At 45.9% G+C, this 20,011-nt stretch overlaps 1 protein-coding gene across 1 annotated transcript in view; it reads right to left on the reverse strand.

Moving 5' to 3' along the window:
* myo10 (myosin X) overlaps positions 1 to 20,011 on the reverse strand; it is an 88,465-nt gene that overhangs the window by 51,285 nt on the left and 17,169 nt on the right. The window contains exon 2 of the mRNA XM_030403298.1: positions 6,107 to 6,205. Within this exon, the coding sequence (XP_030259158.1) occupies positions 6,107 to 6,205 (99 nt within the window). The remainder of the gene's footprint in view (positions 1 to 6,106; positions 6,206 to 20,011) is intronic.

Genomic DNA, 20,011 nt, shown 5'->3' on the forward strand with positions numbered 1-20,011 from the left:
ACGCCTGGAGAACAAAGCCGCGGGGCCCAGCGCTAAGCCTAGCGACAGATGCTAACAGGAGTAAATCTCTGTGAAACAAAGCCATTAGACAGCATTACTGCAGAGGAGGAGGAGGAGGAGGGGGAGGAGGAGGAGGAGGAGGAGGAGGAGGAGGAGGAGGAGGAAGAGGAGGAGGAGGAGGAAGAGGAGGAGGGGGAGGAGGAGGAGGGTCACTGCTGTACCCTCGGATCAACAGGCTCTGTTCCTGGATCAGTCAGGATAAAGTCTGTTGTTCTTACTTACGTGGATCAGAAAGTGACTCTACATTAATTTGGAAACGAGCGACCGAGGAAACATTTAATTAATCTGGATGTTTGAAGCCTGGTGCTGAAATATTAGTTTATATATAAATATGACCAAATATCTGTTTATCACAGTGAATTCACAGGAAGTTAATCATTCCACATCTAGTCTGGTGAAATCTCTGTTTTCTTTACTGCCAAATATTCGCAAGTTCCTCGATTTGAACTAGAATTTGGCATCTTTAAATGTTTGTGTTGCCTCAGAATTTACCCAGAAGAACGACCCAACACTGAGTGTGAAACCTGAGTTGAGCTTCCTTCAGACATCAGAACCAAACAGCTCTTTAATTGAAGGCTAATCGCTTCAATGAACTTTAATAACCAGTCAGACTTTCATGCCAGCGATCAGCTCATCACAGCACGAGGAGTGAAACTCTTCATTTTGTCTTCAGGAGGGAAAGCTGAGCTCTCTCACCCCCTCACTGCCTCCTCACTCTGTCTGTCAGGGAGCTGAACAGGTAACCCTCCGCCCGCCTCGAGCTTCAACCCCACACACACACACACACACACACACACACACACCATCATCATCATCATCAAAAGCAGCAGCTGCTCTCTGCATCACCATTCATCTCCTGCTGTATTGTCCTGCAGTCTGCAGCGCCGAAAACACTGAAACCTGAGCAAGACGAGAGACAAACCCTGCGACCTCCGACATCACACACTCATACACACACACACACACACACACATGGACTCACACGGCACACACACACCGTTCACACACTAACATCACAACCACTCAAGACTACTTTAAACTTCGGTGCTCATAACAAACCACAGTATTCATAATACGCCTCATAGGATGATCAACTTCCCACAGAGATACTGACACTCATCACTTCCTGTTATCATGTTTCACATTAAAGGTGTAACTCAGATCAGAGGCAGGTTCATAAACATGGAGGGCAGCTCCGGACTCTGGAGTCATGGAGGCGATTTACAGCGGCTCTGATCAGGACTATGACTCTGAGAAGACACAGCTGATAGAGACAGGAGAGGACAGAGAGTCGGACATCATCAGCGTGTAGAGACAGAATATCTTCACATGTTACTGTGAACTGAACCAGAGACTGAATCTGATTCAGTTTATGTCCAGTTTGAATGAAGTGAGCTTAACGATGAGTTAATGAGGAGATTAAACTCGTCTTGATTGCAGAAGATGTGGGAGCGTATCATTCTGCCTAGCAAGAAAAATGCTTTAATAAATATTCAATTTATTCACTTTTTTGTGAATTTATTATGCTGACAAACATTTTCCAGCTGAAACCACAGGAGCCTTTTGCTGAACACAGTGGTATTAGGAAACAGGACGGGCCGGGAGCTAGCTGGTTAGCATGCTAACGTCAATAAACATCTCTGCAACATCTCTGACACACAAGGTCAACACTGTTCTGCACATTTGTGTCAAAATGTTCGGAAACCAAATATCTGTCCTTATCTTTAAACTTTTCCCCTTTTAAGAAGTGTGTCAAATGTAACAAATCTACATTTTAATGAACCATTAAAAGTTTGCTTTAGCAATAAAACAGGATAAGGAGAAAAAGTAGGTGCAGATAAAACACAGGGAGGTACAAACAGACCCGTGATATCACTTGCTGTCTCTTCAATATGACTTCACTTGGTGTTTTAGAGACGGAACCTGAATGTGACCAACACTTTGGTTTTATTGGGACTTCTCGACCAGATGGTGGTGCTGGAGGAAAGGTCCAAGGACCAGTGGATGTAATAGGGTACATCCTCTGGGAAGAATCAATATTAATACTGAACGTCATGATGAGAAAATCCATTCCTGAACTGAAGTCGTGATCAGAGAGACAAATCATCCTCGATGCTTCAAGACGGAAATGAAACCGAACAGAGACATAAACATAAATATACACACACTTCAGTCTGAGACGTGTACAGTGTACACTGTCTGTAACGTAAATGTAAACCACACACACACACACACACACACACACATTGGAGGGGGCGGGGTTTACAGAAGTGAGCTCCTCTGATTGGTCAGCACTGGCTTTCCTTACAAAGAGCAACATCTGCTCTGAAGCTGAGCAGGTGACGTCCATCTCCAGTTACACACAGCAGACGGCTGCCGCACACATGTACACACACACACACACACACACACACACACACACACACACACGAACACACACACACACACACACACACGGACACAAAGAAACACCTATACATATCACTCTCTAGATGAAAACACACACAGGAAACATGACAGACACACACACATTATTCACACGCTCCAGTTCACTTCATGCACACGATCTGTTTCAGGGATTGAACCTGTGACTCTTCTGTTACAGGGCGGCGCTGTGTGTGTGTGTGTGTGTGCAGCTCGGGGTAAGAGTAATTTTCAAGCAGTTAATTCTTCTAATGCTTAAACAGATTGAGTGTGACAGTCTCGTGCTGCCTTTATTTCCAAACTCTGAGCGAAGCAAATTAAAACCTCCCAGTCTGCCGGGACCGACCAACACTCGACAGGATTATTAATACTGTCAGAGAGGAGAGGGTGAAAAACAAGAGACAGGAAATGAAACAAAGGCACAAGAAGAAGACAAGTTAACACATGAGAGATGAAGGTAAGAGGAGAAAAGGATGAAAAACGAGAGACAGAAGAAACGATTCAAAACAAGAGCAAGAAAGTGAACTGAGTCAATGAGTCGGACAGAGAGAGAGAGGAGGAGGGAGCGACTGAAAAGGATCGAGAGGAGAAGATAAAAGGAGAAAGCTACAGACAAAAGAGGAGATGAGAGGAAAATTAATGAATAGAGGAGAGACAAAAGAGACAAAACAGAAAGAAGAAGAGAAGAGAAATCTATTTAACAAAGTGACCTAAAGCAGAGAAGAGACAAAAAGAGGCAAAGAAAGCACATAAAGAAGAGTAAAGATACAAAAAGGAAGATAACTTGTTTTCCAGGTTCCACTCAGAGGATACAGTCGTGCTAACAGTTCAGTGTGGCAGCAAATGCTAACATCAGCACGCTAAGATATTCACAATGACTGCATGCTTCTGTTCAGCAGGCAGAGTTCACCATGTTTACAGGTTGTTAATGAACCCGTCTTGTCCTCCTCCACCTCTGACTGAATGCCTCGTGTCGTTAACTCAGTGCAGCCTGGCAGAGACCAACATGTCGGCTTATGAGCTGTAGTTTCCTCAGTAAACACACCGACCTCTTCAGCCACCTTCCTCGTCTTCTCGAGTGTCTCTGGGTCGGCAGAGCGGACAGGACGGTCGTCAGAGATACTGCAGCTGCCGAAGAGGTTGGTGTGTTTACTGGGGGAAGTACAGTTAATCCCATGTATCAGATCTGCCAACCAACAACAACCGGCATCCACCAGACAACCACTGATCGTACAGAAACAGCACGCTATGTTGCTAAATCTTGTCTCATTTGTGGCGTGGTTGAATAGTAAATTCATCGGGACTCATTAGCCTCGTGGGCCCAACTGATCTCCCTCCTTAGTCTCTGTCAAAACATGTCCAAAGTAATTACAGTTCATATTGAGGGGAACATGAATATCTAAACCAAACTGCATCACAATCAATCCAATAAATGCAAATAAAAGCAGAAATGTCAAGCTGACTTTTGGGAGAGTCAGGCTGACGTTGTTGTCCCTGCAGTGACATCATGTGGTTTAAAACTAGGGGTGTGCCAAAATATCGTTTCTACGATATATCGCGATATTTCGTCTTGAGGTACGTTATCGATACAGTGGCCCAAAATATCGTTTTTTTGGGGGGTTTTTCGGCCCACCACCACCACCCCTCTTCGGAGGACAACTTTATCTTTATTCAAACAGGTATACAACCAAATAAAATTTGAAAAATGGTTTAAGTAGCTCTGAAACCCACACATATAGATATTTAATGATAGTTGTAGTCAGTGTGTGTGTTAAGAAGAGCCACTGTGCAATATACTCTTTGTTTACTTGGCTGTCATTCATGTGAAATTGATTGACAATGTTTTGTAATTCCTGTGAAATGGATTCAGTGCAGTCAATAAATTCTAAATCTCTTCAGTGACACAGATATCGTGATGTATCGTGGAGGAAATTTCTTGCAATATATCGATTAGAATCGCTGTATCGCGATATTATCGTTATCGTGGGCAAAATACTGTGATAGTATCGTATCGCGAGGTACCTGGTGATACCCAGCACTATTTAAAACAGCCACAAACTATAAACTATATTAACTGTAACATCTGCTGTGTAGAGCAGCACCAAACACCTTCATCCTCTGTAAACTGTGCAGCAGAGAGTCATTAGCTTCGCTGACCAGCAGCTCTCAGAGTCTGTGAGTGAGTCGGAGCCGGGAGATAAGAATGCCTTAATCTGCCGCTAAATCTGCAGGACAATACGCTGGCTCGACATGACCCTAAATCCCTGAGCGCTCACATTCACAGGCCGTCTTGTGGTAGTGACCCTCTGCTGCTCGCCGGCTACACAGGAAGTCTTTGTTAAAGCTGTCAGCACAGGAGGGCAGAGAGAGTAAATCCACCCAAACACTTCACACAGCTGATTGTCTGCTGGCCTGGTTCGGAGGCGAGGTGGCAGTAAGTCGTCTGAACTCACTTCAATTCAGGAGTTAAGCGTTCTCAATTCTGTGTGTTTATCTTATGCAACAGAAAGGTGTGTTGACACGACCTGACGCTCACAGCCTCGTCTGTCTTTCACGTGTTGGTGTTAATGTTTGGAGTCAAAGCAAGCAGAAGAAGAAGAAGAGTTCCTCTGCGTGAACACACACACCTCACGGTCAACAGTGTGAGGAGTTTAACACCTCGAGGAGGAAACATCAGCTCACTACGACTGAATGTTTCATGTGGACTCTAACTTTCAAAACTGCTAAATGTACGATTAATTTAATTCTTAACAACCAACCAAAACCTACATGAAGCTCACGGTGACCCTCGTCCTCGCGTCCTTCACCTCGCCCGTTGGTTTCACTACACACGGATCACAGAGGTAATCAGAACCATATGGCGTTTAGGGGATTTGCTGCATCTTGAGCTGATCCCAAATTATGAGTGGACCTCTTTAATCCGTCCTGGAGGTTTACGGCAGCGTCAGCAGAGGTACGAGAACGACGAGGTGTTCCCCCGTCAGCCGTTTGTGTTTCCGTGGGACACCGAGGTCGGAATATTTGGACTTTTCTGTCAAGTAGGTAGTGAGAGGAACTGTAAGCCTCAGAAATAATGTTCTATCTGAGAAATCTATCAAAAACAAACTGATATCTGAGTCATTTTGAATAAAATGCAAACTATACCGATAATTAAAACAAATGCACACATGGTTTGGGACATGGCTAGACAACAGACAAGATCTTTGTGGTCTTTTTTGTCACGTGAAAGGTTGTTTTCCTGCTTCACTAAGTTACGAAACTGAAACAATTATAGAATATAGTTTGTTTGCAGTCTTGGTCCCCTCACATCATCGACTGTATGTCTCTTGTGCTTTTTAGACCAGTTTCAAAGTCACATAACTGGAACATGAGAAGGACAAATCTTATCGTATGAGCAACTTCAATGTTCATGTCCACATGATGTTAAGACCATCAGTCAGTACCAGAATGATTCTTTGTAGACCTGGACAAGGAGACAGGAAGTACAGCAGGAGTCAAACTGCAGGAAAAGTTCCAGAGTTTACAGGAACCTTCTTTGAAAAGGTTGAAAAAGGACAGGAAGAGAAAAGGAGGTTCTAGTTTTTTGAAGTGGTCTGAGTGGTTTCAGAGAGAAGGAGCTCACCTGGCCGTAGTCTGTGGCGAAGACAACGACGCCTCCGGAGCACGAGGACACGGTGCTGGGAAGATACTGCTCATCCTCCCGTAACCACACCCGGTCGCCCTGCAGCAAAACAAGATAACACGTCAGTTCTACATGTCGGGTACTGGAGGAAAACTCAGATACGACTGTTTACCACAACAGCCAACACACAGCAGGATATATAGACATCTTACTCCTAAAAACAGGTCGACAACATCATTTATTTATGGTCATTGACAGTTTGTTGGAGTGATGACAGAGATATCCAGAATCCTGTCAGCAGAAACCTGATTCGAACATGTCAACACACTGAAGACAGAGTTCTGGACCTGGCTTCATCCAACGTTCAGAGTTCTGTGCTTGTAATGCAACTTTGGTGCACTTTTAACCAGATAATGCATCATTTGCACCTTTAAAGATCTAAATGAATCAATGTCTTCATGTGAAACAATGGATCTTAAATCACAATCTGACTGTTTTCCTTTAGCTGACAGAATCAGGAGAATGTTTGACGGCTTCTTGAGATCTTGAAAGATGATTTGATGTTCATGTTTCTGTTCGGTAATTTTGAGGTCATGTTTGACTTCGGCTCAAGATATCAGCCTCCATCTGCTGTTGCCATGGCGTCACCACAGCGCTGACCTTTCCCTGACCAATCGGAGGGTCTCGGCTGTCGGAAGCGTGGAAAACTGTGCAGCGTTGGGTTTCAGAGATCTGGACCAGCGCTCCCCCCAGAGAGCAGTAAACCTGCATGTTTATTGATGCTTTTTAGAGGCTGCCAGCAGAGACAGAAAACACTTTTATACCTGCTGACCTGTCGGGTTCACTGCTCCCGGTTTGCTGCAGTGCTTCCCCTCCGGCCAGCAGCTGGATATCTAATCAGCAGAGTCGTGTTTGTGGAGAATTAGCGGATAATTGTTGGTATGTAGGAAGAAAGTCAGAGTCTTAACTGCATGTTTGGAGGTTTGTGTCTTGTGATTTTCATGTTATTTGGCTCTGAGTGTGACCACAGTACCAAAACAGGGAGTACACATTTAGAACATTTCTGGAAAATGTGGATTACGGTTGTTTGATGGCTTTCAGTGTAAACAGAACGATCTCAGGGAGAGTTCAGAGCAGAAACTCGCTGAGCTGGAGAGAAACGAGGGGCCCTGGAAGTGGATTCCCTCCTAATCGCATAGCCACATGTGCCGCTGTTCATTAGCGTGACGAGCTAATGCTAACGGGAAAAACAAACGGTGCACTTCTGTGAGATGCCCCTCCTCCTTCTGAACCAGACATATGATGGACCTTCGCCCCCCCCGAGCCCTGGTTCTGGCGGAGAGGAGAGGGGCACCTGGCTGGGAAAGAGTTAGAGAATGAATGGATGGACTCGGGGTAAAGCTGAGGTCTGCAGCGTCAGCAGAGGATCAGAGGGGAGCTGTGTGTTGTTCTAAAGCCCTCGGTCGTCCTCTCTGAAGAGGGAAACCGCACGATTCAAACGCTCCTGGGATCTGCTGTGGAGAGATAAATCTGACGCTCACAGGAAACTCATAAACTAACTCAGCTTTGATCCCCAAGTCTGTCAGACAACTTACTCATCTGAGATATCAGAGGAGACGTTGATCCTGCAGAGGCACAAAACTGGTATTTTAAACACTGTCTGGTGGTTTCTGCAAGTTCTTCACACCTTTAAAGTCCAAACCTGGATGGTTGTTGCTGTTGCTTCTGAACACAACACAAACTAAATGCACCAGATATCACATCTGAACAACTCGACAACAGTTAGTCTTTCCAGAAATCATCATCCGGTTACTCAAGATAATCACAGACGTTGTTGTGAGCAGTTTCATGCAGGAACCATTTTGTTTCTAGTGAACTACACCCACCAACCGTTACACCGCGCAGGAGAAAATGACGAGCCAAGAGAGACAACCGCAGTAAGACAAGAATCTCGGCAAACGCGATATTGAGACGTGACAATATCGTGATATAAAATTTGGGATAACTTTCATCTAGATGTTTTTAAAGCAGAAATATTCCGTTTCTTTTTACGTCCCCGGCCAGATGAGGGTCAGGAGGGTGAAAAGATGTTGGTTTTATTAGCTGACATGGGGAAACACATGTCAGCTTAACCATTAAAAAAAAAGGGTTATAGACAAAATTATTCATAGAAAAGTTTCCAAAGAAAACAGACAAAGAAACACAAAGAGGAGTTCATTGTGTTGTTGTCAGCGGCTGACGGCTGCCGCTTTGATGCTGCAGAAAAAGGAACCAAACAAAAGAAGACGTTCCTTTGTGGCGGCACAAAGAGGAGGCGTGTGCTGTTTACCCGCCGCCGCGACCATACGGACATTCCTGACGTGCACGCACATCACACACACACACACACACACACACACACACACACACACACACACACACACACACACACACACACACACACACACACACACACACACACACACAGCAGCGTGTGCCGCCCGCCCTCTCTCCACTGAGGGGGGAGACAGCGGCTCACTATCTTAGTGTGCGTTCCCTCCTTCCACCCTTAATCCACTCCCCCTCTCCTCCTCACACAACACACACACACACACACACACACACACACACACACACACACACACACACACACACACACACACACACTCTCTGACCCACAGAACTACTGGCCCAGTTCTAAACGAGGGCTGTGAGCCAGAAGCCTCTGCTTCACCTCCTCTCCCTCATCCATCACCGCTGATTGCTTGAAATTTGAACATCAAACACCTCGTTTGTTCTTTTCTGATGAAGCAAAGAAAATGAGACGCAGAGGTTAACGGATACAAAACACACATATCAGATAATGTTCCTGCATTAGAATGTCTGAAAAGACAAACTACTTAACCTTCGCTCTAGATTTTTCTGGGCTGTGAACTCCCAAAAACCCAGAGAACTCACAAGATTCCTCAGAGGTAACGCTGCGTTTCAATTGGTCGCCTGTCGCTGTAACTTCCAGGAGAGAGTCAGCGAGCGAGGTTAGACGTAACGTGAATAAAACTCGTTAACGATGGCTGATTATTGGTGTGTTCACCGCCAGAGAAGGTAGTTTGACCGCAGGATCATTTGTGTGTATTCGACCCAAACAGATGACTTTATGGACGGGTAATGTAACTCAGCACTCAGCAGTACATGTCTGAAAAAGTATTTTGATTTGTTTTGATAAAGAAAGTCACAGAATAAATTCAATATTGTGAATTTGAAGTTATAAAACGGTTGGACATGGCAGCCGTCAGGAGTTTCAGGCGCTGTCGGTGAACTGGACCACCAACACTCATCTGAGGCTGACACACTTCCTGCTGAAAACAGTCTCACTTCCTGGTTTATTTGCGTTGCTGGGTCCAATATATCCCGTCGGGTCTGAGCTTCATAACATCTGACATCATAAATGTTTGAGATTCCCCAATCCTCCTTCACGGTCACGCTGCCAGAACAGCTCTTCACATAAATACCAGAATAATTATAATCTGCATGAAGCGCCAGGATTCACAAGACGACACGAAGACAAAACTACTTTAACTAAACTAGGAAAAACAACTGCTGTTAGGAGGAATTTCTACCGAAGCAGAGACATGAAAGGACGTCGAGCTAATGTCAACACATGAGCCGGGAGTCTGGATCGGATCGGGCCGGGCCGGGGAGCTGCGGATCAAGGCCCAGCTGTTGCACCAGTCGGACCTCTGAGCCGCTCATTCCAGCTAAATCTGAGTAAACGAGCTGACGGAGCAGCAGCAGAGGTGTCAGAGCACCTCGCACATCAGCACCACGGATTATTAAAGTCTTCTCCTGAAATCTGGACTCGTCTTTCCTCCTTCATGAGGAGGAACCGTCTCAGTAAACTGTCTCCGCTTCAGAACAACCTGCTGTTTGGGTTTCTTTGTTATGTCAGCAGTTATTTTCTGAGGGCCGACGTCGTGTTCAAGGAAATGTTTTCACCTCGCCAGCGTGAACCAACACCTGCACAAATACACCGAGACAGTGAAGCGGCTCCAGGAACCAAAACCCGGTGACCCGAAACAATCTACAGACTTTGTTGTAGAAGAACTATTTTATTTCTGTATCACTGCGCAGAAGGAAATGTGACGTAAACAGATGTAAACATTAATGATTGTTTCCTTGGCCGAGCTCTAAAGTTAGCACTAAAACTTTGAATGTGATTTTCATAATTCTGATTTCACGTTTCTCTTGCAACATGCAGCTGAACGTCTGTGAAAGAGGTTTTATTTTGATCCACAGGAGTTTGTCGTCAGCCACATGTGTGTATTGTCCGGAGAGACGATCCATCTCGGCCTGCGTCTCCGCCCCGACACCTCCTCCCGGCCTCCAACCACAACACAACACCAGCCTCCCGCCCTGAAAGCTCTGGGAGTAAAACCCGAGGCGCTGACCCTTCTCCTGCGAGTGTTTTCCCTCCGTAACCTCGACATGTGTGGCTAATGCTCCCTCTCTGCGGGGCGCGGGGGGGCGGGGCCCGGCTGGTAAAACGAGGATCTGTAGTGCTGGGAGCGTTCGTACGCCATCGGGGTCGGGAATGAGCAGCTGTCTGGTTGGACAGATTCCACTTCCTCTCCCGTAACAAACAGAGTCCTGTGCTCCCTCACAGCCATCCTCTCTATCGCAGCCTTCAATGGGAGAGCCTGTGGAGACGCTTTCTGTGACTCGGCACAACTGCTGGTATGTTCTCTGTGAGACGATGCGTCGCTGCTCCTGCAAACAACTGGTGCTGCTTTCTGCTGCCGCTGAGGCGAGCAGGGTAACGTTTCACCCAAACACTATAATCTCAGGATTAATGAGGCACCAGTCCAGCTGTTTTGTACCGAGTGTGTGAACACCATGTTGCCACCGCTGAACTCTGACCTCGTCTGCAGCAGCCGAGCAGAGAAAGCAGCACATCAGCAACAGCTGCAGCCCTCCGTCAAGCGTTCAGCCACAGTCGGATCAGCGAGGATCGGACCCAAAGGAACCGAGGGGGAGAGAAACACGAGACGGACTCATAGTCCTGCTGGGTGTAACTCGAGTCTCAAGACGTCGTTATTCACCCCACTTCACAAGAGAGAGTGTAAATAACATCCTTTCAGATAAATCAGTGATACCAGAGACTGTGATCACAGCAGACGAGCTGCGTGGACGCTTTCATGTTGGTTTGTTGTCTCCAGCTGCACTTTATATCATCAGGAGGAGGAGAGGAGGATGATAATTTGTGTGGACTGTCCCTTTAACCGTTCAGATGTATATGTTGAGTGTTCAGCAGCTGCTATAACATCGTGCTGCGTCTGCGTCAGTCACACCGCTGCAGGTAAAGTTCCCTCCACCTGCAGAGCAGCAGGTTTCCCTCCGTCAGCCGACTGGAACAGATTATCTACTTCTTGTTTGTACAGGCCCCACATGCTCGCCACGCCGCCTCCCTCAGACATCAGCCGCCGGAGAACACACGCTTGTGTTAATTGCAGTAAAAAAAAAGAAAAAGGTAAAAGGTTTCTCCTCAAAGCCTCGTGAAGCACTTTCAAAACCACCAGTTTCAAAGGTGAACAACAGATCAGAAGCGGCGCGTCACGCTCCGTTTATCTGATGTCTGAGAGAGGAGGGCCAACGGCTTCTGAACCCGCTTTTTGATCTCCACTGTCTGAGTGCAGGTGTGTTCTGTGGTTCTGATCGTTTCATGACCCGCGAGCCCTCAAAGCTCCTCAGAAACCCTCATGTGCTTTGAAAGACAACTCAGTCTTCTCAGAGACGCATCACTGACACTGAACAATACAACGATGATGAAGTCTCTCATTGAGCCTTCACTTCACAGTCTCAGTCCTGCTGGTTCTGATCCATGTCCACTGTGACAGTCTGACTCACGGTGCAGCGGGTCGGACGGCAGGTCTGTGTTTCCTGTTCTGTCTGATTAAACATTAACTTTTAGAGGGAACTGCTTTTTACGACTGAGGTTGAAGTGAGTAACCGTCTCACTTAACGAGTTTATCTCTTGTTTGTTTTTGACTTCACGTGGTCGTCCAGCCAGAGACGGGCAGTAACAGAGTACAAATACTTAGTTACTGTACTCCAGTGGATGTTTCAGGTGTCTGTACTTTACCTGAGTATCTGTGTGACTCCTCCTCTCTACATCTGAACACACACACCTCAACTTCATCACATTTCTTTAACGGGCTCGTCACTTTAGTTTGATGCTTTTTGTCTATTTGACGACTCAACAATCAACTGTCTCTGTGGTGCGTTCAGGAACAGCTGGGACAAATCCTACTGATTCTACCTTTAACTTTAATAGTCTTTGAATTCTATTAATATGACGTGAGCTTCAGTTAGCTTTGACCACAAATGTCCTTCAGAGGGAGACTTTTTACTCTGATACTCTGAGTACATGTCAGAGCCTGTAATCTATTACTTTACTGTATCTGAAGTATTTGAACTTTCCACTGGAGGTAAAACAATGTGTGGCCCTCTCTGCTCTCATCTGGCCAATAAGGAGCAAGTACACAGATTTCAAAATGGCAGCTCTGCAGAAGAAGGAATGTGATAGTGGCGTTTCGAAGGAGAGTTTTCATTTTGAAACCTTTACTTACAAAAGAAGTTTCATTTCGAAATCTTTCTTGCCACACTGATAATTTGTCTGAAGGGTTTCCTGTCTGACTGTGTGTGTGTGTGTGTGTGTGTGTGTGTGTGTGTGTGTGTGTGTGTGTGTGTGTGTGTGTGTGTGTGTGTGTGTGTGTTTTAGCCTCCAGAGGAAAATGTAAAGCTCATAAAACACCCAGAGTTTAAAGATTTCACATTCTCCAGCTGTCGCAGGACAAAACTGACATCCAATCATTGAAGAGCTTTTTAAAACCAGCAGAGGAATTTGGGTCTTGTGGGTAAAGACAAAAAAAAAGTGAAAGTATTCATGTTGCTCCCCTGTGATGACAGTGAGTGACAACACAATAGAAACAATGCACACACACCAGTGTTTAGTGGGAAGCTGCCGTCTGGGAAAAAGCAGCCGGGAGGAGGAAGTCTCTCAGCGCAAACGGACCTTGAACCCCTCGTCGGCAGGCGGCACCGACCAATCAGCTCGCGCCGCCTTTGTGAGAACCAGTCAACACGAGTTCAGCGGGCTCAGGTTATTTAGATTTGAATGACTGGACACACAGACGGAGAGCAGAGGATTGTGGGAACTGATTAGGTTTCTGTATTGACTTTTGGGAAGGTCTGGGAAAAACCTTACAATGACACACACACACACACACACCAAAACAAACACACCAAAACAAACACACAATCATACCTGATTAAAGCCGAGTACACACACACGCACACACACACACACGCACGCACACACACACACACACACACCAGTGTAAACCCATTTACCTACAAATACAGATATATCAACACACAAACATGAATTAATACGCGTGCAAACACGTTCAGAAGACACAAACACATAAACCCAAGGTGCCATGTGTGTCCTCCTAACACACACAAACCCACACACACACACAATAACACACACAAGTATAAAGCAGAGCTATAATTGCCACCCACAAACTAACACAAACATACCCACACACCTGCACACACACACACACACACACACACACACACACAGCGAGCCGAAGGTTCTGTACTATAAATCTGCTCACCCAAAATCGCTCCTTACATGTGCAGAACCTGCCTTAGAAACATCACGTTTTAAGGTTTTCTTCAGTACCACAGTGATCCAGTGACAGTTGTCTGCACATCCACAGGTTCACTGCTAACAGGAAGTGCTAACAGCTGATTCTGCTAAGTTTTAACTGAGTTAAGTTTTTCTTTTGTACGTCTCCAGCTGCTTCAGTTGTTCAGCAGAACGCTGCAACTCTGTTTTATTGTGAAGCTCCAGAACTGTTCTGTGGACAACGACACTTCACTGACTTTATATCATCAGGAGGAGGAGAGGAGAAGATGACTTATTATATTTTATTGAAATAACTGAAATGTCTGAACTCTACGCAGTTTCTTTCCAACATGAAACATTTCATCAGATCAGAAGTCTTAACAGTCTCAGACGTCTGTGATTGTATTTGAGACATCTCAAGCCGACACAATGCTTCAGTCTCCAGAGCCTATAGTCCGTCTACAAATATGCTTTGGTTCTATACGGAGTCCTTGAACGGTTCAGTCTCGTCTCATTATGCTGATTGTGAACATGTGTAACCCAGCTCTCTGTCAGAGAAACATCCTTTAATGTTCCTCCATCAGTCGGGTTTTAAAAAGCAGCTCTCTTCAGCTTCTTATCTCTCGTCATCTCTTGGATCCAAACTCTTCTCGAATCCACTCAGGACTCAACTTCTCAAACTGAGTTAGGAAACTGTTCTGACGTACATTTGTTTCTGCTTTAAAGGAGTTCAGTCTTGCTGCAGCTGGAGGAGGGAGAACATCTCTGGCTGCCACCTCTACTTTGGAAGCCGTCACATGAAAACTATGTTGGACCCGGTTCAGTGAACGGCGTCGGAGACAGAAGCTGCATGTATAGAATCCATACACACACACACATCGTCCATCATAATGACGGCTGCCTCCTCTGCAGCTCCACGCATCCAATTTCCAGACCTTAATACCCCTTAATTACACGTTACATACCACTTAACCACCCAGCTCAGCGAGCAGCGCCACATTATTCTACCTTCAAGAGAGACGATCTGCTGGAGCCATGTGATCCCATCCCAGGAGGTTTTTATCCAGAATCAAAACAGAATTATCAGTCTGTGTCTAAAATCCCTCGTGCCTGTGTGTGCAGATCATGAACATTCTTTATTTTTATTTACACCACAAGAGGGATTCAGCTCCCTGTACTGAAGTTGTGTCGAGGCGTTGCGACGTATTCGTACTCTGTCTGGTAAATATCTGTGTGCACAGACTGAGAGCAGATTTAATGTAAAGAATCAAAGCAGCTCCATGTTTACGTCTGGACATCCAGATCTTGAAGGATCCTGCAGCAACGAACTGAAACACTTTGACCACAGTGGCTCTTCTGTCAGTGACACGTCGCTGCAGGTTGGTTTTGAGGCCTGGCAGGGAGATAGACATGGTGCATGCTTGAGTAGCCGGTCAGCAGTGATGTAAATCAAATATTTGACTGACAAAGTTCTCCTGCTGTCGGCTTCTCATCACGAGCTTCAGTCCAGACAGAAACAAACCGTCCCCGACGTCCAGATCAGTGTGTCAGCTTCACAACGCGAGCATGAAAATCACAAACAGGGTCAAATCTTCACGGAAAATAAAGACTTGCCACACCAGGAGCGCTGATCTCCTCCCGTCTGCCGCTCGCTGGTGCGGTTGCAGAACAACAGAGTCCAATCACAGCCTCATCACACCCACTCAGCTTGTAAGCGAGGCGCTGGACTCCCCGCACAAACTCATGCGAACACGGCTGCGAGCTTGTTCGAAAATTAAAAGAAGCCATGTGTGCAGCAGGAGCTCTGCAGACACATCTGGCCAACACAACACTCCCTCTGAATATTCAGACATTTTTTCATAATCCAGATAAAGTTTTTTCCTCCATCCCTCTTTATTAAAACACGCTGCAGGACTGTTCTGGATCAGCGCCGACGCCAAAACTTCCTCCCAAGAAATCAGTTAAACGCCACGAGTTGTTGTTTCAGATTTAAGATGGAAACTTTAACCCGCCTGCAGATAAAAGACGTAGAAAAAGAAAAACAGAGGCTTTTTAATTGTTTATGAGGACGAACAGGGTGACTCACTGCATTGTGGGAGAATGGAAGTCAGTGGTTGGTCGGTTTGCGGAGGCCGTTTTCTGGAGTGACTGATGAAGATGATGATGGAGAAAGGACTCTGTTTATCACACTGACAAACACGCCAACACACACACACACACACACACACTCTGTGTATTGTGGATGATCTGTGACTAATTGCCGTCACATGAACATGCAGCGCGGTGGCCATGAAACACACATGGAGTCGCTCTCAGCAGCCGATCAGACGCTGTGAGGAGTTGCTGACTGGAGGATTAAAAGCTGATCCGAGCGTCTGGATGAAGCCGTTTCCACCAGTTGTGTACAAAAACCATCACACGCACATTCCTGTTTACAGACACACAAAGACTTCCAGAGGTTCCCACCGCTGATCTGATCTGTTCCTCAGCTTATTTTTAGATCCCTCAAACACTAAAAACCCTTAAACTTAAACAGTTGAAGTGCTGAAGCGAACAGCTGGCGAGGCTAATAAACAGTCAAACAACAGCTACGCTCAGTTTAGCTTCAAACGTACTCTCTGGTGTCAGTTTATAAATTCAATAATAAATTCACAATATCAATATAAAGCTGCTGAGAAACATTTTACATGCAGGATTTGTTTGATAGGTCGACTGTGAAAGCAGCCAATTACGTCCTTTCTCGTTAGGCGATGACCTCTAGTGGCTGCAGTAAATATTACAGCAGCAAAGGAGGACGTCAGGTGAAGTCGTATAAAAGGTTACAAAGAAAGTGTAGCCAAAAGTTGATTCTGGGTTTCTTTTCCAACACGTCAAACACAGACGCTCAGACTCGACCTGCACGCCCACTAAACTCTCTATGAAGCTCAATAAAAGTTGGAGATGAGACTCAGAAATCATCTGTCTCACAAAGTCGACCTTTAATGTTGTGACACGGTCGTAGTCTTGTTCGGGTTGGTCAACAAAAGTACTCGAACACCTCAACCTTTCACCCCGCGTTGACTTTTCTCACTCTTTATTCTACTTTGCCTGACAGGTGCCTCCAGAAATGACACATCTCAGTTTGAACAGAACAAGCTGGACGGGTCGGCTCATGCTAATGTCACCAGCAGCTCCATCGCTCATGTGTTAGCTTCAGACCGGATCCTTCAGAGAGCATCTATTGGACCTAAAGTGTGACTAAACTGCCTCAAATGGATTGAAGGACCCGAGGTAAGTGAGGTCGTCTGTTAACATCGACTGCACAAAGAAGATTTGCATCTGGAGGACGTCAGAGAGCAGAACCAAGAGGGGCTGAACGCTGAAACTGATTTGTTTGAACTCCATTTACTCAGCTGCTGTGGGTCACCGCAGCATGAAAGCCGACCCACTACAGCAGGAAACGTGAAATTACAAGAATACATCACAGCGAAACCCAACGTCTCTTTCAAAACACAGAAAATATTTAGTGAATAGCTTCAGTTACAGATTCACCACCGATCACCTCGGAACAGAATCGGTGCGAATGCTCACACCAGAACCAGAAACGAGACCGGAAATGAGGGACAGATGTCGGACCGGTTACAGAGAAACTCACCGTAAAATATGAAAGAACACTTCAGCAAAGATTTACTGCACAACTCGTACAACCTGCAGCTTTTTTTTTTAGACATACAGAGATCACCGCGAGGTATTTATTCTGCAGAACATTTTTGGAAAATCCTGAACGGAGCCAGAAACAGGAGACAAAGAGAAGACGGTGAGCTGAAGTCCGGTTTACAGTCGGACTCAGCAGACGGTGTCCGCTGACCGCAGCGAGCGCCGCCTGCCAAGAAGTTCTGTTTTATCTAGATGGAGAAAAATTACAGAAATGACTGCGCTCATTCATAAAGTGCAGTATCGCTAATGAGCATCAGATAAAGTGTTTTCATTGGAAAGTCGGAAATGTTGGAAAAGAAAAAGATATAAAACTGAAGTTTAAAAATGGAGCAGAACGAGAAGAAGTGTGGCCACAGAATGGACCTTCAACAAGCCTCCCTCTGCTGACTTTGTGCTCCTGAGCCTCGTTTTACAGATGACGACTTCGACATTAGCTCAGAGGCTCTGTGGTCGGGATATATTTAGAGCAGACTCAACTTAGAGATGGTCAACATTTAGAAACACAGTGTGTGGCTTCATTTTTTCTAGAGTGGGAGTTCAGGCAGGGACAGTGTCCTCAGCCAGGACCTCACCGCTTCTCTTCTTCTGTAATAAAACAGATAGACGATGATTTGAGTTCACTGACGATTAACACGGACTAAAACTACGAGTGTACGGGCCACGTTAGCAGTTCTGTGAGGTTAAAGACAGTTTGTGGACTATCGTTCTGAAGAGACCATCGAGTAGAGCTGGTGAGGACACACATCGCTACGCCTGCATCCTGATGGACGTCACTGTGACAGTGATTTCACTCTAAATGGAGCCATGACTTACGAAATGAACATGATGTTGTGTTGTTGAAGACCTGAACCTGGAGAGTGAGTCAGGAAACTCATCAGGAAACTGCTCACTGAGGAAATTATCCAAGTTAGAAGAAGGATAATTTCCTCATAAGCTTACATACAGTCAGATTTAGTTCTGAAACCAGTGGCGCCACAAGGTTGACAACAATAGTGCTTTTGACTGATCTAAATGCTAACATGCTAGCATGCTAACACAGGTGTTTACCATGTTTAACTTTGAGTTTAGTTGGTAAGAATATGAACACTTGCAGACATCATGTGACTGGAGAAGTTTGTATTTTACTTTATAAAGTCATGACTTTGTACATTTCCAGCATCCAACACCGAAAGTCCAAACGGTACCACAGCGAGGGAACTGAGAAACACAGGAAAGACACCAGACTAGATGCAGCACAAAGTTTGGCACAAACAGGACACCATATAATGGTGTCGACAGCGTATAACACCTGGTGGGTCTGAATTATTAACCAGGCGATTGTGGGGCGGGTCAGAGGTCGCGTCGCTCAGCACACTCTGGTGTCGGAGGAGAGTGGGCGGCAGCAGAGGTGTTGATGGAGGATACACAGGAAGCAGCTGCTCGTCGGCTGCTCGTCCTCCTGCTGTCAGGGACCCGAGTTATCAGGAAACATCCGGCTCAAACGGACCGGCTCAGAGGGTTCCACCAGGTGAGAGACGTGACACTGACAGTGGGTCAAGTTTAAGAGCCGGTTCAGCCAAATTACAAATACTTTCTGAGAGACTTTAAGCCTTTAACAAATGGAAGTACAACACTTTCCCACGGTAGAATCTCCAAACTTCAGAGACATGGAGTTCTGGGAGATGCAGCTCTGTGTATCCTCCTCAGCTGCTCGCTGGATAATTAAAAGGCATGTACTGGTGGATCTGGAGAGCAGCTGTGGGGTGGATCCATGTGAGCTCGCAGCTGACTTTGGAGAGACTTGGAACCTCCGTCGGTTGGACCGCAATCAAACCGCCAGGGGGGAAAAAACACAAGCAGACGGTTTCATGAGACGCGAGAGAACAAGAAACGGACCCGGCGCTGGAGATCTGACGGAAAACGCTGCTGTCAGCGAACGTCAGCAAAAAACGTGGCAGCCAGCGGACTTCACGCTAATTTGTTGACTCGTTTAACGGCTCGGCTGTGTGACGGGTCGGGTCCACTGTTTGTAAGTGAAGTCAGAGCGGCGTCGGGAAAAAGAAAACAAGTTCACTGCAGCGCTGCAGGTCGGACGATGGTGGTGTTCCAAAACTCATGTTCCACAAAGATACAAGCTGCCGTGTCGCCCGTCTTTTAAAGACCCGAGCAACAGAAAGTCTGTCTAAAAACAGCTGATCCCTGCAGTGTCTCTCAGCACAGCTCCGTCATCATCACACTGCTGTCAGGTTCACTTTCTCATTTCAGTTTAAGCAGCAGTGAAGGAAACACTGAGAAACTTAACTACACGTTTCCAAAACTGCAACGTTTCAGCAACAAACTCCCTTAAAACGTCTAAAACTTGAAACATTTCCTCGTCCGTCAACGTTTCTGAGTCACGTCAGACAATTTTACAGCTATTCTACAGTTATTCAACAATGACAACAACTCCCATGATGCCTTGCTGCCTCACCGCATCATGACACTGCCCCTTTTGTTTCCATTGTTTCGCTGACACACTGAATCTCACAGTAAACACACGGCCCCGTTCTTTAAATCTC

Source organism: Sparus aurata, chromosome 21, assembly GCF_900880675.1.
Source record: "Sparus aurata chromosome 21, fSpaAur1.1, whole genome shotgun sequence".
In the NCBI taxonomy this organism is placed as follows: Eukaryota; Metazoa; Chordata; class Actinopteri; order Spariformes; family Sparidae; genus Sparus; species Sparus aurata.